The 18,137-nt window shown below is 40.5% G+C and overlaps 1 protein-coding gene across 1 annotated transcript in view; it reads left to right on the top strand.

Annotated features, from left to right (window-relative positions):
- MEGF10 (multiple EGF like domains 10) overlaps positions 1 to 18,137 on the top strand; it is an 86,167-nt gene that overhangs the window by 50,055 nt on the left and 17,975 nt on the right. The window contains exons 10-14 of the mRNA XM_041464271.1: positions 653 to 827; positions 1,630 to 1,750; positions 4,155 to 4,318; positions 7,146 to 7,248; positions 16,462 to 16,608. Coding sequence (XP_041320205.1) covers positions 653 to 827; positions 1,630 to 1,750; positions 4,155 to 4,318; positions 7,146 to 7,248; positions 16,462 to 16,608 — 710 coding nt within the window. The remainder of the gene's footprint in view (positions 1 to 652; positions 828 to 1,629; positions 1,751 to 4,154; positions 4,319 to 7,145; positions 7,249 to 16,461; positions 16,609 to 18,137) is intronic.

Here is an 18,137-nt window from a genome sequence, read left to right as displayed (position 1 = left end):
TCCAAACCAATGTAATGAAGAGAACGTTCTTGCTTTGCTGATGGGGTGCTGTGTTTTTATTTCCTGTTGGATGCCAGGCTGTTTTTCTTGATCATGTTTCTCAGACAATGTGCTGCTGAACTTCTGCAGGGTTAGGAAGATGGTCCTGTTAGAGTGGGAATGTAACAACAAAAGTTGGGGAATTTAATGGTTTCATCCTCTTCTGTATCCGTGGATGTCTGTCTTATGGTAAAAACTGTGTTTCAGCAAGGTTTCTGTTAAAATAGAGAAAAATCATACCCCTTCATTTCTTTCCACGTCCTCCCAAAATGTCTGTATGTTGTATAAAATTACATTTCCTATCTTAATTGCAACATATTTTTATATAAAACCACCAAATTGTGGGAAGTAAAATCGTCTCACACAAGTCTCTTCATGCAACTCATCTGCAACAGGGGGGTTGTTTGGGTGGGGTTTTTTTGTTTTGTTTTGTTTGTTTGGCGTTTTGGGAGGGTTTTTTTTTGGTTGTTTGGGTTTTTTTGGTTGGGTTTTTGGGGGGGCTTTTTTGGGTTTTTCTAAGGTTTTGGGGGTTTTTTTTTGGTCCCGTGGAAAGAAAATAATGCTTATGCCATGTTTAGTACTGAGTTAACCTTTCCTCCCCCACCCGTGGCAGCTGTCACCCCATGTCTGGGGAATGCTCCTGCAAGCCAGGCTGGTCTGGGCTGTACTGCAACGAGACGTGTTCCCCAGGCTTCTACGGGGAGTCGTGTCAGCAGATCTGCAGCTGCCAGAACGGGGCTGACTGCGACAGCGTCACTGGGAAGTGCACCTGTGCCCCTGGATTTAAGGTAAAAGAGGTCTCACTTTCACAGTTTCGCGGTTTTCGGCCCCAGTTGTGCAACAGATTCTTCAGGATGCCACCTCGTCCGTGATAGAAAGGAAGTCAGGGTGTTTGGGTAGCACTGCTTGTGCTGTAGGAGGCTGAAAAAACAGCATTTCTGGTGGGTTCTCACTGCTAAAATGAAGGCATTTTTAGAAGGAGAAGTTACTTGCTTTATGAGATGTTGGTAAGAATGAGGGTGTGCTGTTGAGGTGTAAGTAAAGGCAGGAATGATGGGTTTCAGTCATCAACTCCTCGTGCTCCATCCACAGAAACTCCAGCCAAAAGCACTTCTTTTTATACTTCAGGACAGATTATTCTGCAACTTTTACACACATTTGCTGTTACATGTGCTTTGGATGCTAATCTAACATTTCACAGTATGACTGTTCTTGTGAAAGTAATAACTGAAAACGTCAGCCAAATTAGCTCTTAAAAATATTTTACATACCCACATAATTTACCATTAGACTGCTTTCTTACTGTGTTTTGACTTGATAAAGAGCTTCTTTATTACTGTCCCCTGATCCACCTGATCTAACCAGGTGCTATGGGACCTGAGCTCTCAGAGCAAATCATAGAAAACTAATACTTAAAAAGACTTAAAAATATTTCAAAAGCATGAAGGTGTTCCTCTCTCCTAAATTAATTTCGTGACAGCCTAGGACATGCATGGGCTGTATTTTTTCTGGCTTTTGTATCACTTGAGTCAGTTGTGTTGTCTGAGCCTCCTCAGTTGGTTTTTAGACTCTTATTTTTTTATAATTCAGGGTGCATCTTGTGGTACCCCTTGTCTCCCTGGGACATATGGAGTGAACTGCTCCTCCGTGTGCAGCTGCAAAAACGGGGCCAGCTGTTCACCTGTGGATGGCTCTTGTGCCTGCAAAGCAGGTAAGTGTCTCCTCAGATGGATTTTATTTCCCTGTAACCATAGAGTGAAATTGGGTTTTTGAAGCAGAGAAGAGAAAACTTAATGAGAAGCAGGCACTTGATGCTTCTGCTGCTCCAGGAGGTGAAAATAAGGAAAACGTGTTCTCAGGGAAGAAAACTTGTTCTCTGCTCTGTCAGGAGGTCTGTGGGGTGTACCCTTTATCTGATGTCAGCATTCCTAATCAAAATCATACAGAATCCCATAAGGGTTTTGCTGGAATTACATAACTTTTCTATTATTATTTTAATGAATTGTTTTCATTAACTTTTAATAATATGTTTTTAATTAATCATGACCCGTATGTTGGCTATAAGCAGTGTGTTAGTTTTGAATCACTTTTAGCCACAATTTAGCAAAGTTTGTCATAAGCAGCTGTTGTGGGAAAACTTGGGAAAAGTCACTGAAACTTCAAGTTCTTAGCTAATTTTGATATGCTTCAATGAACAAAGCCTGGGGGAGGGGGAGAGAGAGAGATGTGTTGTTTAAAAAGAATACAAGAAGTGCAGAATTTATGGGCTGCAAAGACATTTTGCAGAAACCTGAAGATGAGGAAGACAACAAGGTAACAAAGACTCCATGTATGCATGTTGGAAACTCCCTACCCACAGAAAAGATGATAAAAAGAGTAAAAAATACAGACTAAGTGAGGTATCAATTACCAATAGAGGATTGAATGCTATGTAATGAAGGAGAATTACGTTATTTAGAACCAATGAGTAATAATTTCTTTGTTTGCTAAAAATGGATAAATAAGTGAAAAAGTTTCGTGCCTGCATCTGTGTGGAGGCCAGAATTTTGTCAGCCACACACACACAGAGACCCTGACCAGGAATAAACTAATGCCTGACTTGCTGACACAGAAGAGACAGTGTTAGAGGGGTTTATTTATACCAAGGATTTTGGAGGATTTGGTAACAGTTTGGGTTGGAAGGAACCTGAAAGATCATTTTGTTCCACCCCAGCCATGGCAGGGACACCTCCCACTGTCCCAGGCTGCTCCAGCCCCAGTGTCCAGCCTGGCCTTGGGCACTGCCAGGGATCCAGGGGCAGCCCCAGCTGCTCTGGGCACCCTGTGCCAGGGCCTGCCCACCCTGCCAGGGAACAATTCCCCATTCCCAATATCCCATCTAAACAGAGTTTGCTAGACAAATTGCTGCTAAATTTTTCAGGGAGTGGCACTGTTAAATCAGTTATGCAGCAAATGTGGAACTTCTACTCTTTTCCAGAGGCAGTATGGCTAATTTAACCCTGTTCAGCTTGATACTGCAAAGCAGCTAGGTCGTGGGGATAAACATATTCCTTGGGCACTGCAGAATCCTAGCTTCCTGTACCCCATGCAGTTTTGATCATACTACAGTGAAAGAGGACAGCAAAAAGTAAAATTAAACTGAACCTAGGTACTTGTCATGTAAACAAAGGAAGATAATAAATCCTGGGAAATCAGTTGAGGGAGAGTGTCTCAATTTCCTAGTCAAATTACAAAAAATAATTTTTTTCCTGAAATGACCCCTAAGTGTGAAGTTATCAATGAAGCACGAGGCAGCCTGATTTCTGTGCATGTGTTTTGCATAGCCTATTGATCAGTCTCAGTGCAGAATTATTTTTCCCTCCACTTACTGTAAACAAGGTACAAAATTAGAAACTTGGCCTGTGTCACTGGTGATGGTAATATGTGACTGACTGCCTCACACTGTTCCTCTTGAATCCAATGAATGATCACATTTTAAAAAAATCTATTCACATCCCAGCCTATCCAGTCTGCAAACCATTGCTATCAGGCATGGTCAGTGGTGAATGATGCTGAATTTTAGAGCTATTTTCCATTACATTCCTTTTTGTATTTGGAGAGAAGTACAGAAATCATCTAAAAAGTCTTCTGTGTTTCCTCAGAGAATCCAGTTTATGCAATACTTTCTTTTTTTTTTTTTTTGTTAGATACATGTTAAAACCATGTTACAGGGCTGCCTGAGTTGAATGCTGGTGTGCTGGTGGAACAATTACGAAAGCAGCAGCCTGAGCCTAGGGAAAATATTCCTAATTATTTTCAGGCTACACCTTGACACTCTCACTGTAGTTTAGAGCTTCTCAGTGAAATGTCAGGGTGTCTCTATTTCCATTTCAGATCTTCCATCAGTCTCTTTTGCTCCTTGGCACCCATCTGCAGATGTGTGCTGTGCACAGATGTTACAAGGTGCCCTTGAACACCTTTGTTCCAACCTGGACAGACCCTCAACTGAAGCAGCTGATAAATCCTGCAGTGAATTTTACCCCAGTATTGCCCATCTCAGAGACATGAAACATCCTCTGAGAGGAATGGGGAAAAACTGGTTAATTTCTGACTTTAATCCCTTTTATTTTTGGCAGGTTGGCATGGTGTGGATTGCTCCATAAATTGCCCCAGTGGCACGTGGGGACTGGGCTGTAACCTGACCTGCCAGTGTCTCAATGGAGGGGCTTGCAATGCTCTGGATGGAACCTGTACCTGTGCCCCAGGATGGAGGGGAGAGAAATGTGAACTCCCTTGCCAGGTACTTTAATAATTCCACTAATTATTTTGAGTTTGGGCAGGGAGAGGCATCTGTCATTCTTTGTCTCCATGGGGATGAGTCCCTGTGGAGCACACATGATGGGGTGCAGGGTCAGGGGCAGGCACTAAAAATTCTTCTAACTTTTCTTCATCAAATGCTATCAAACTGTTCAGCTACTTTTAAGTGTAAATAATGAGAGAAAAATACAAAAAATACACCCCAAATGAAATAATGACATTTTAATTTTTTTTTCCTTGTGTCAGTGTTACAATATGAATAAAGAATTTTCATTCCTTCTCAGTCAAAAGTGAGAAGTTACTCTTGCCACCCAGTTCCATGACAGGTCTTTGCTTTTCTGCTGGGGCTTTGGCTTTTACTCTCTCCCAGACTTTGGAAAATCAGAAATCATTGTGAGGACAGTGGAGTGCTCCTTATCAGTTCTGTTCCACCTTGTAATCTGAAGCTTTGGGGAAATAAAATACGTAAATTCAAATACATAATTTCAGAGGTTTTTAAATTGTAACATTTCAAGTGGATTTGTTTTGTAACTGTTTGGTTTCAATTATATTTTATACACTGAAAATAAAAAGAGAAATATTTTATAAAAAGTGGGTTTTTCCAGGGTCCACTGTTTTCAGTGATGGACATCAACTTTCTGGAAAACTTTTAACCAAACTAATAATTACAATAAACTGCTCTCTGCCCTTCTTTTCCCTTCCCCTTCCAATTGTTAACTTTTGCAATATATCTGCAGAGCAGTTTGTTGGTTTGATATAACTGCAAAGGAATCACCTAAAGTAAACACACACCCTGTGAATACCACATTTAAGCTTCTTTCAGTTTGGACAAGCTCTACTGAGCAATGACATGATGGGAGTAGCTGAACTACAGCAGAAAACTGGAAATCACCTCGATTTCAATGAAAATTTTTTCTGCTGAACTGCACTAGGAACACTCAGGAGTGATTTTTTGGCTCTTTGCTTTTGGTTTTAAGTTGAAGCACTCCTGTAGTGAGTAAAGTGGCAAAGAAAATGGAATATATTCTGGAAGGCTGATGGCAGTACCACCTGTGCAGTGTTTCCAGCAATGCATCTCCATCAGAAGACTGATTTTTCTGTTTCCTCAAGCAGCTTTGTTTATCACTTAGTGCCTGATTCTGAAGGGTGATGAGACCTCCCAAGCTGCATTAGCTCTTCCAAAACTGACATTTAAAAAAGACAATTGCATCACTATCCCAAACTTGGTAAAAAAAAGTTTAAAAGCATTTGTTTATCAGATAATTCAGCATGCCCATGTCTTTCTCTTCCTCTCTCCCTCTCAATCAAACAATGTCCATAAGCCTTTACCTATTTCAAATGCAAATTCTGCTTCAAAATTCCAGAGCAGGGGAATAAACAGAAATTGTTTATTCAAATAATAATAAATATAATAATTTATTAAAAAATAGTTCAAATACTTCCAGTTGTCTGAAATGTTTCTCGTGTCTGATCAGAGATTTTATTTAAATCAGTGTATTTCAATTTGTTTCAGTAACTTCAGAACATTATTATCCCTGCTCAGATTGTTGTTCAAGATTTGAACTACAGTTTGGACTTCAGTCCAAGTACATAGCAGGCTAAAAATACTGCTTTTCAACAGCATTTTTGAGGATTTCCTTTCATTCCAAATCTGATTATATGCAAAGGAAATGCTTAATCTTTTCTTTTTCGGTATATAAAAATGTATTGTTGAGGTGAGTGAAAGGCTCCTTACACTGAAGTAATGCAAGATTTTGTTCTACTTTAGGCCTGAAAGACTGGCAGTTGAATAGCTAAATCCTGTGGCACTCGGTTGGAATGTATGCATGAACATCAAAGAACAGCAGATTAATTTTCATATAGGTTTTATTCAGATTTTTAATGTGACTGACAACCAACTGTTAGCTTTGAATGTAAATTATTGGGGTTTAAACCTGACATGTCTTTTTCCTTTTTTGCCTCTGCTGTGGGTAACCCTGAACTATTACTGTAAATTATACCGGCCTTTTTTCCATGCTCTTTTTTTTTAAATTTGGTTCTGCCACTTTTTATTCAAGATCAGTTGACTGTTATATTTTTCATTGTTTGGAGATTGTAAAGAATCTGCTCTTCTCAGTTTCTTGGGTTGATTTTGTGTGAAATTAACCACAAATCTGCTTCTATGGAAGCAGCAGGAAAAGGAAATTTAAATGTTTAGCTGTTTGCCATGAAAATATAAATACACCAACAGGGTGATTCAGCTTGTGACTTCAATCTCTTGAATCTGGTTCAAAAAATGTTGCATAGGTAAAAATAAAAGTTTTGTTCTGTGCACTGTTCCATAGCCAAAGATTATCTCTTTTTGATGGAGTATATGTTGTAGTGCAGAGAGAAATATTTTTAATCAAGAGAAATGTTTCTAATCGAAAGAAAGTGATAGCTTGCTTTATTTATGCAGTGAACCTCACACTGAAAGTATCTTGTAATTTAATGGTTTTCACTCATTTTCTTTAAAATTATGCTGCTGCATGGTACCATTTTGACCCATAAGCAGAGATCTCAAGTTTGATGCAGAAGGGAGACTGAATTGCTTTAGTCTGGAATTTTTCAAGAGGGCATAATTCATTCTTTATCTTCCCCTTTCTAATGAAAGAACGAAAGTGTAGGATGCTGACACGTTCCAAACGCCGCAAGCATTTTACATTAACAACAGCCTGGAGATTCAGGAGAGATCTGTGGCTGCTCTTTGAGGCTGTGCTGACCCTAACCTGTCTCTCCTCCAACTCCCAGCTGCCACCATCTCCAGGCTGTTGTGTTTTTTGTTGCCACAGGATGGTACCTACGGCCTGGACTGCGCCGAGCGCTGCGACTGCAGCCACGCGGACGGCTGCCACCCCACCACGGGCTACTGCCGCTGCCTCCCGGGATGGTCAGGTACAGGAGACACCCTTGGGAACACAAAAACAGAGCTTCCCCCCACGGTGGGACTTGGTTTTGTGGGCAAAGGAAGAGTTGGTGGTGGGGTTGGAAGGGCAAAGGGTCCCGTTCTGTGGCCGCTGTGTCCCTCCTGTGACTCACGGGTGGGGAAGCTTCCCGGTACCATCTGCAGAAAAATGGGAATGGAAATTTTAAAGCTTGGGCACCTCCACTACACAATTCCTTACAAAAGTGGTGATCAGCTGTAAATATCCAAGGTTGTTCTGGCAGCTCTCGGGTAAAGCATCATGTCCAGGAACTCAGGAAGTTTCGTTCAGGCAGCCAAAAGGATAAACCATTGTCCTAACTTGTCAAACCTCCTAACTTGTCTCAAACCAAGACAACTGTGCTGCCATTTCAGTGTCTCAACCTTTTTTAAGTTTCTCTGCAGATATTTTGTCCTGTACAAAAATTCTCTCACAACTTTTTTTTTTTCTTTTTATTTTTTTTTTATAACCTTGTGATTTTAAGGACTATATCAGTTGAATCATTTACCTAAATTTGTGTTGGGCACTGTTGTTGCACCCTCTTGCTAGTGGAGAGCAAGATTTTTTGGAAACTTGGTAGAACTGTGCAGAAAGACAGCTATCATGAAATGTTCCCTTTATCTCTAGGAGGGAGTTTTAGGTCTCACAAGGATTTCTAAGCTTTAAATTTGGAAGAGCTCTTCGATCTTCTGTAAAGTTTAATTAACACTGTAGGTTTGCCCCTCTTGGAGCATTCCAGCTGCCTCTCTGTGATGCTGCAATGTTGCAAGGATCACACAGGTCTCACATCACCTGTCTGTGTGGGCTCCTTCCATTTAATAATGAGGAATCAGCGTGAAAAACAAACCTTAAATGAGCAAAGCATGTTTGTGCTCTGAAAATCAGTGATTTGTATTTTATTTGTGATTTTAGACATACTCCACTCTTCTGTAAACTAATGTTTAGCCTGCCTGACTTGTAGCTTCATTATAGAATTGTTTTCTTTTTTTCTATGGTGTTTTTAGACAAAGTAGGTGGAGGTGAGCTTATAATCTCCTCAGATAGGTACAGTCTTACTATTGGGTTTTTTTTCCCCAAACCTTTATTTTTGTATGCTCTTTCTTCCTAGCTCTGTGGATGGATTGCCAGCATCTTGTTTGAAGTACATAATACTTGGTGTCTAAAATCCAGGTTGATTAACTGCAGCTGATTACAGCTTACCTGCTGTTTTTTCTACTTTCTGTTCGGATGAACATGACTTTAATGATCATTGGGGGTAGGAAGTGGAAATCTTTAGGGGATACAGATACACAGGCACAAAGAGTTCCTGCTTTGCTCTGGAAGACCAAACCTGTCTGTTTACTCATTTTTTCTGTTTATTATCTCTTTGATAAGGCCTGTCTCACCATTTCCTCTTAGTGTGAGTGAGAGGATCTTTTAGAGCCAGCACTCACCTAACTGAGGCAGGACTTTTTGGTTCAATTCTCTTCCCACAAACTGCAGTGTGACTTTGTCATCAGCCACTCAGATGCCTCAGGAGTGCAGAAGATAATAGAAGCTACCTGAGTGAATTATGAAAAAATATTATTAGCCTTATACCAGCTATTGCTGTTTTTCCTGACACTACTTCATGTTTATTTCGGTATGATGCTAATGTTCTTAACTTTCAGGTAGGTAGTTTTCAGGTAATTGTGTGTGTGTTTGGGCAGATTTCCACACACTTATATTTGAATCTGCTCAAAATGTGATCTGATAAATTACTAAATGTATTAATCAAAGAATACCCACCATAAAAACATGCGAAGAGTTGCTGATGTTAATGGTGCAGGTAGGTAGAACTGTTCACAAGTCCAAAAGGCACAGCCTGAAATACATCCTGTGAGTCTTCTAAAATTGAGACAGACAAATCAGGGTCAAAATGTGTTAATGAATGGATCCAGGTTAAAACAGGCAGTTTTGAAAGGCCAGATTAAAAATCTAGCAGCATTTTTTATAACAGGTTGTAAAAATTACATGGCTGGTGTGATATAACTAACCCAGGGTGTGAGAGAGGCTTCAAGTGCAGCACAGACCTTGACTGTGCTTGGATTCAGGTATGGGAAAGGAAAATATATCAGTAATATAGATTGTATAATATGTAATAAGATAAAGACATAATACAATAACTTTGTGAAGTCTTCACCTTTGTTCTTAAAAGGAAAAATACTTCACAAGAAAGAGACTTGAGGCCTAATTATTGATAAAATTGAACCTTTCATCCCTGGATGATGTCACCAGCACAGCATGTGTGTGACAGACTAGTTTTGACATGTTGGTGATGTCTAGACACACTTTACAACATCCACAGCATAGCTCACTTTATACTCAGTGTCTGGAAAAATCCTCCTCCCACACTTCGCATGTCAGAGCAATACCCAGAGAGGAATCCAGGCTTTGTGCAGATGCTTATATTTGGAATGATTAAAAAAAAAAGGAGGGAATACTTCAGGAAAGGGCTCTCAAATAGCTGTGCTGTAACAGTGCATTGCAGGAATAGCAGAAGATTGTGGGATTAAGGAGGGAGGTTGTGCATAGAGTTGTGTGGAGAAGCAGGTGGAGGATGTGTGGAAAATACAGGAGCTTCTAGAATGAAAGAAATTATGTGGCTTAGCTTTTTTTTTTTTTTTTTTTTTTTTTTTTTGGTGTTGGATTTGTGAAAGTAACCATCACATGTACTAGTTTTGGGTGGGTAGTGCTACCTACCTGGTTGAAAAACAAAGAGAATGGAAACCAGATTTTGGATCAGTTTAATGCTTATCTAACCCAAATGAAGGATTTAGTTGTTTAAAACCATTGGTGTTAAACCAGTTTTAAAAATAAATACATTTTGAGGGAGCTTAAAAATGTGAACTTGTGAGTATTTTTTGGTTTTAAGCACAAATAAATCCATGACGCCAAGATGAACTTCCCAAATTGTTTTGATGCCATCAAAACAACACAGACTTTCCAAGAAGGTACTTCAAACACAGCATTTTCCTCAGCCCTGTGAACAGAACAGTTATCTGCACTCTGAAACGGGGAGTTTCATCAGAGGGAATAGTTTATGTAACTTTTCAGAAGCAAGTGAAGGAGTGACACAGTTGTCCCACAAGGCTGGGGAGCAGGAAACTCTGCATGGGGAGGGTGGGTCAGTGACCTCGGGGTGTGAGGGAGCTCTGGGCTGCTGACGTGGGCACGAGGGCTTGGCCTCAGCCTCCAGACAGAGCTGCAGCTCCCCACTGGGTCAACAGCGAGATGCTCTAAGGTTTCGTTTTGTTAATTAGTTTTTAGTTTGTTTTTGAGCAGGGTGTTCTCTTTTCCTTACTAGGTTCTGCTTAGGAGTAAAAGTTCCGTTTTCATTGTTGTGTTATAAGAGTCAAGAAATAGTTATAATTGACTTTCATCAGATCTCTGTTTTTATTTGGGGTTGCTGGTTTTAGTTTGGGCTCTGTTTCAAGCTAATCAAAAGCGACTTAGGTTTACAGGACCTCTGTCAGAAATCCTGTGCTCTTTTATAGTTTGCAAAATGTTTTCCCTCTGCAGCAGCTTAATTCTGTTTAGGGAAGGAGGAGTTAAGAGTGATGTTTTTTTCCTGGCAGTCTGACCATTCCGTCACGTTCCAGGAGCCACATGACAGGATGGCACAAATGAGAAACATCCGCCCACACAGAGGATGATGTCTGCCCCAAACTCCCTCATCCCTTGACATTTTCACTGTGTCTTATAAATAACTTCTTTTTCATTTGGAGGGAAAATTCTTTTTCATTTCTCAGTAGCCAGAGAGTGGAAAAGAGCAAGAACTATTAAAATAGAAAACAGAAGAAACTCACAGAAAATATACTCTCCTGATAGTTAATGGTAATTCTCCTATTAAATTACACCAAAACTTTGGGTTAACTTCCATTATAAAGGTACATCTAACAGTTCTCTCAACAAGCAACAAAGCAAGCACCATGATAGTCTCATCCCTTAATCTTATCTGTTCTGCAAGCAGCTGTCAAAATAAATTTCTCCCAAATTTCCTGAAAGATTAGGGAACTCACATTCTTGCAAACAGAGGTTAAAGCATTAATCAATTAAAATTAAGTAAAGCAATATGATTAATTAATTAGAATGGCAAAAGCTTTTTCCCTCCAGACAGTTTATTAGTGTAATTGCAGTGTTGTGGGTGTTGCTGATCACACATCACTGCTCTGCTGTACCTTTGCATTTGCGAGGAGATGTCACGTCAGGGTGGCGCGACATTTGTTACTCTCAAAATCGATTTAAAGGCTATGTGATGCCAGGGATTATGAAATACCACCAGTCTGCTATCTGTACCAAAACAATGGCAGTGGTTTGTGGAAAAGACAGATGCAGTAATACCAGCCCACATTTCACCAGCGGGCAGAGGCGTTCACCCACAGGCTGCAGCAGGAGGGGTGTCGGTGACTTTTTCTGTGCTGGACACCTGCTGGCATTACTCAGCTCACCCATCACCAGATGTGTTGTTTCTGTGTCCTTCCATGTGTCTCTGACAGTGTCTCAGAGAGGCACATTTGTTGCTGGATTATAAAGGGGAGGTCTGCCATCTGACACCCACCCCGCTGGTGGAAACACCCAGCTATGCTGGGAGGCTGCAGCTCTGCCTTCACCCTCAGCTTTCCATGAGTATGCATTTTTCCCCATCCTACAAAGCAAAAAAACAGAATTGGAAGGGTGCTGTCATGGGTCTTGCTCAGCTCTGGAGCTAAAAATGAGCTGCTGCTGTAACACCAGTGCACCCAAGCCAAGATTCTCTTGTAAAAACATAGTTTTCCCTCCACTCCCACCAGTTCTGTCTGGCCTCCTGAAGGATGAGGCCCCATTGGGAGGAATACTCAGTGAGCTGCAAAATGAAATTATATCTGAGCACTCTCTTACGATAAATGACAAATCTGCTTTTCAAGCTTGGGGAGAGAAGTTCTCCAATAAGAGGTTTGGCTGCACCCTACACCTGGATTTCGCTGTGTCTGTATGTCCTCTCTGTGCTGTGGTGGATCTTAATGTGGAAGAAATACCACTCTTTTATTAAAAAAAAAAAAAAAATAGCTTTAAACCAGTGATTAGGTGTACCTGTTTTCTGCCTAAAAAGAAGTTATAAAAGGGAGAAGTCTTATTTGCTGGTGGCTACCTAGGGATTGATAGATAAAAAGAAAGGCACTTCAGGAGTGGACAGCAGTATGTAGCAAGAGTATGGCCTTCAGAATGGTACTGCAAGTATATCAAAAGGGATTCTACCACTAAAATCTGCAGATAAGGATGTCTGCCTTCAAACTCAGATGTCCTTGTTGACAGTCTTTTCTAGCTAGTTTCCTACCAAAATTTCCAGCCATGGCTCTCCTGTTGCTGCAGGGAAGCAGCTGAAATCTGAACTTCTACAGAAAAATCTCTGATCCTCTTATTAGCTCCTCACTTTAGGAAACTTAATTCCTCTGGCTACCTTCAGCAGTGGAGTAAGGTACCACTCTCCCTCAAAGACAGTGAGGGTACTTAAAAATAGTATCTGTGACATTTTTCACCACCTCCCTTTCTTTGGGCTGCTCGTTATTTGACAGAGAAATTAGGAAAGTAATTCTCACCACTAGAAGTTGCAGTTGCCTTTAACAGAAATGTTAGTTTTTCTCAAATATGAAGGGCAAGCTGTTGGACCATAGTAAGAAAGCATCATTAGCTTCAATGACACCAAGATTCCTCCAGCCTTTAAAGGTCTTCTTCCTTCTTTAGTTTGGGCTGCTACATATCCAGTTTTGCACTGACACATGGGAAGTACACCAGTGTATAAATAGTTTTTAATGCTGAGGGGTTATACTGGAAAGTTCCATGTGTGTTAACATAAATTGCACAGCAAACACATGTTCTTTACAAAAAAAAATATATTCTTCTTAAAGTTTGCCTAACCTTTTATCAGACTAATGGAAACATAATAAGGTGTAAAAGAGCACTTACTCCAAGAGTAAATTTGCCTAGGAAGATAGTAAGAAATATTGGTAAATATTTTTCCCTCCCTTTCAAATGCTAAAACAAATCAGCTCTTTGTTGATCTGACTCGGGTGGATCACTGAGTCTCAACTTAAAAATACAGCATAGGGAGTGTGCAAATACTCTGCTAGCATGGGCAGAAGGAGTGGTACCCCTGAAGAATTCTTCACTTCATTCATGCAATTACGAATGCTGGGGGAATGCTGATTTGGATGTGAGGCCCCCAGCATAAAGCACTGGGCATTAAATGCACGAGCATTTCTTCAGAGCAGCTTAGCTGAAGTTTATCATGACCATTCAGCTATTGCCTAGCAACTTGTGAAGGCCATCAAAGAGCTCTTTGTCCATAGCTCTGGCAAAAACATTTTCTCGCAGATATCCTTATCAGTATCAGAACCAACATGAAAACTCAATAAAAACAATTTTATTGTGTAAGAGATTAATACTTGCATGAAACTGTGGCAATCATCAACCAGTTGGTAACACTGTTGTAAAAGCTGAGTCTGATCTTGCTTTGCAAGTTCTAGTAAAAACGCTTCTTTTTCCTGAATAATTTCTGGCTTCTCTATCAAAGCATGGCTTTCTTTGCTGAGATTTCATAAAAAGCATCACTCTGGAAATTAATTTTTTTTTATTTTTTAAAACCCCTTTGGTATTTCTAAGCTGTTCTTTCTCAAAAATACACATTTGGTTTTTACAACTATAAGATAGGAAACTCAACTTGTTATTTTTAGGTGCTTTGTCAACTTACCAAAGTAAATAAATAGTGAGTGAGACTGAAAACTGTTTTAATAAGTAGAGATGCAGTAAATAACTAAACGATTTGGGCCTTGCTGCATTTGTTCTTTACACTCAGAGGAGTAATGATCAAGAGTGACTATAATAAAATTACAGTGAAACAGAGTCTTGTTCAGCAGTCTTTCAGTGTGTTATGTTGTCATCATTGTTACCCAGTGACATTTAGTGCACAGTGTTTATTTGCTAAGTAGAATGATGCCATTCTTCACCTCCTCATAAGGAATGAGAGTGGGAAATAAAAGGCAGGTTTTTTCAGTTTCCCTAAGGGATGATTTTCCCTGATGTGTACCCACATCAAGGGAAAAAAAGGAGCCTTTTTCCCCCCTTTTTTTCATTTTTAGTGGTAGTTCCTGGCTGTTTTAAGCCCCGTGGCTCTGTGCAGCATGGGACCCATTGTCTTCCCCATCCCAGCGTGCCCGCATCACCCTCGGACACTCTGCTGTCATAAAGCATCCTCTGTGCACAGATCAAGGCAGTATAATTGAGCCTGGTGTTATTGTATGTCACTGGTCTACATAATCTCAGATAATGCACTTTGGTAGCTCTTGGCAACCACTGGCTTGTTAATAGTGACCATTATACACTGAGCACCACTGACACCCATTGAGGCTGTGAAAAATGTCTTTTCTGCAGCAGGGTGCACCGAGTGCAGCTATGTGTGATATGGCAGATAACCCTCTGAGGTGTGCTCTGCCTGTGTTTTCACTGACTTAGAGACACCAAATTCTCAAGTTTGGGAGCACCAGGAAAAGCAGCAGCTGGAAGAAGTGGTCTTGTTTCTGGGAAAAAAAAAAAATAATAATTGAAATGCAGTGATGTCATACTGCTCTTGTACACCAGCATCTCTCAAAATCAAACCTCTCTCTTTAATGTGATTAAATGGATTAATGAAAAGTTTGAACTAGACTGCTGAGAAACAAGTCAGCACTGCCTCTCAAATGTAGATGGGGACAGGAGAACGACACTGTCTAGGCAGGCAGAAAGTAAAAAAGGAGTGATGTAATCAGCCTTTCTTTTTCTGAGAATACGTTTGTTTTAGGTCAGTACTGATGATCATTGTGCAGTTAGGGCTTTGAGGTGGCCTGGGTACTGTCTGTCAGTATCTGGATTTTTAAAGTCAGGTGTTCTTCTGTCGTGCTGGCACAGGTTGGTGCAATCTGTTGAAACACACATTTGATTCTTCAGTCTGTTGATTGTCCTGCAGAGAAAAACAGTTCAAGAGTCTGGAGTTCTACCTTTCCTCTAATTGGAGAGTTGGTTTTTAGATATGGGCAGCTTTTGCAAGGCACATGCTGGGGGTGTTGAGGAGTCACCTCTTAGTCTGATCTATCAGCAAACCATGTAATTATTTCTCAGGATTTTTACAAGCAGTAGGTTCTAGTGTTCAAAGTTAAAAGTTTTGGGTTTTTTTCTTTGTCACATGTAAAATTGTTTTGCTTTTTTTAGGATTCTGGCAGCCATTGAACCTGTGGCATATTTTGCTGGAAATACTTACAAAGAAAGACATGCTTGTGGTTGGATCCAGTCCACTTTTCCCTTAGTGGAGGGTTCATTCAGTAGAGTCATTACAATAAAACTTGATTGTTAATGCAAAGTGCTGCAGACACAATACAGTCTGAGTTCCACGGTGGTGCCTGCTGGCATTTAACATGCACAGTGCTTCTTAAAAAGCAGGGAAATTATATTTAATGCTGCTGCATTGTGAAGAAAAATGACAAGCAAACAAACAAAAGAACCCAGCAAACAAACTGTGATTGGATGATTGTAATGGGTGGTGTGTATTAGGATCTGTGTGTAGAGATTCAGGTTGTGGGCCACTTTACAATCAATTTTATACTGAAACAGGTTAAACAAAGCACTGACTGACCAGCATCCTTAACACTGTGGCAGCTAAGCATTTTGGAATGCTCACATGGTTGTGTTTGGAAACCCTTTGTGTGCACTACATTTTTCCGTTCAGTACAAGGCTGAGCAGTAATCAGCTCACCACTAATTAGAAATCATTCAGTGTCCTGCACCCCATTATTATACACAAGTTATATCAGACACAAAGAATGCTCAGAGGGGAAAGTTCCTGCAGTACCTTCTGTCGTGCATTTCCCAAACATAAAATCTGAAACCAAAAACCTTCTGCTGTTTTGAAACAGCCATTATGGAGGAAGCAAAAGCCATTTATGTGCCTCTCACCAAAACTGGAATATGAGAGAAATTCATTCACTGTTCTGGGGGAGGCAGGAACAGAGATGCAGGTTTATCTTGCTGTACTCTCCTGATGTTAGTGATGTTTTGATAAACAGGTTGTGTGAGCTGTGTTTTAAAGTTCAGCAAAGGTTTGACCTAACTGTGCACAAGAGCTCTTCACAGATGTCTTGTTTCTTTGTGGTTGCAGGTATTCACTGTGACAGTGTGTGTGCTGAGGGACAGTGGGGTCCAAATTGCTCCTTGCCTTGTTACTGCAAAAATGGAGCATCCTGCTCTCCAGATGATGGGATCTGTGAGTGTGCACCAGGATACAGAGGCACCACTTGCCAGAGAAGTAAGGACAACATAAATGCTTTAAAAATCTCTGTTTCTCCCTCAGTTGCTTGGAAAACATCATACAGCATCCTAATGCTTTGCTAATTGTAATCTGAAAGGCTAGAAAGCACTCACTGATTGGGCGTTTTGTCAAAATACAGGAAAAAAAGGGTCACCTGAAAGGAACAAAAGTTTTCACCTAGTAGTGCTCTTCTTGTTAGGGTACAGCTTTCCTTTTCCTTTTATTCACTGTCTGTCCTGTGGCACTGCTATGAGCATGACTTTCCAAGACATGTCATAGGGGATTCCATTCTGAAGCATTTCCATACGTGATTGATGAGTGTTAAGTTTTTTTATACAGGTAAATAAAACATACTTGAGTTTCAGAAAATAAAAGCCTTCCCATTGTCTGCTAAGGACCATTAGCTTAGTTAATATTTCGGGCTATTTGCTAATATTTTTAGCACTTTTTTTGTAAGAATAGTCGGTGGGATCAGGCCCCACAGTAAGCAGACAATGTCAAATGTACCCATGGCTCCTTTTGAAAAGCTTGTCTGGGTAAAATGCAATTTGCATGAAGAGAGATAGAGATGAACTAAAGAAAATCATGGCAGAATCAAGGAGGTAAATAATAAGTCTGCCCTCCCAAGATTTATCACATTTTGCCAGCAGTCCAGCTGTCTTCAGTTTGAATCACTGAAGCTGTGAGGGAAAGATGTTCAGGGACGAGAAATGTGACTTGTCTGGAACTGGAGGGGAGCCCAGTTTCCAGAGTAGGTCTCCCAGAAACAGGATCCAGGAGCAGGTGGGTTAGGGACAAGCAAAGATGCTCCTGGCTCTTCCAAAAGAGGCTTAAAAGGCAGGAGATGACCTGAAATGGTCACTGTCAGGGAGGAGGAGAACCAGAGGAAGGTGAAGTTCTGTCAGTCCAGGAATGGCAACATTTCCAGCTGAAGGCTGTGAGATGGCAGTGCTGACTCCCACATCAGTGTGGCATTAGTATTCCTTGAGCACTTCTGACTGTGAGCACTAATTATTCTCACTATCTAATCTCTAAGGGCCCTGCAGTCAGTCAGTGCATCCAAAGTGTAACACTGCCATGTAAAAAATGTTCCCTGGTGTTTTGGAACTGTGCCTATAACCTGGACAAGAGGCTCCCAGTCCAGTGCCCCTCTGAGGCACGGTCTGCAGGCTGGGAAGACAAAGGTCATAGGAATAATTTGGATCCTGGTCAGAAACTGCCTTTTCAGTAAACAGGAAGACCTTTTGGCACTGTTTCACTTGGAGAAGTTAATCTCTCTGGAGAGATCCTGGCCATATAACTTGTATCAAGTGTGTAATTAAAAGACTGAATCTTGAATGAAATTGAAATATTGAAAAGATTCCAAGGTAGTTTAGTCACTGCTAATTGCAGCTGTTCAGGTATTTCACTTGATCTCTTACCTAATATTCTAATTTATCAGGAAATAAATGTCAAAAGGGATTAGATCAACAAAGAGGGAGAAGCGGCCTTTTTTCCTCCCCTTTTTTCTTTTTCTTCTTGAGAAA

Source organism: Pyrgilauda ruficollis, unplaced genomic scaffold (genome assembly GCF_017590135.1).
Source record: "Pyrgilauda ruficollis isolate IOZ18807 unplaced genomic scaffold, ASM1759013v1 scaffold177, whole genome shotgun sequence".
Taxonomy (NCBI): Eukaryota; Metazoa; Chordata; class Aves; order Passeriformes; family Passeridae; genus Pyrgilauda; species Pyrgilauda ruficollis.
This window is presented reverse-complemented; position numbering and strand designations above follow the sequence as displayed.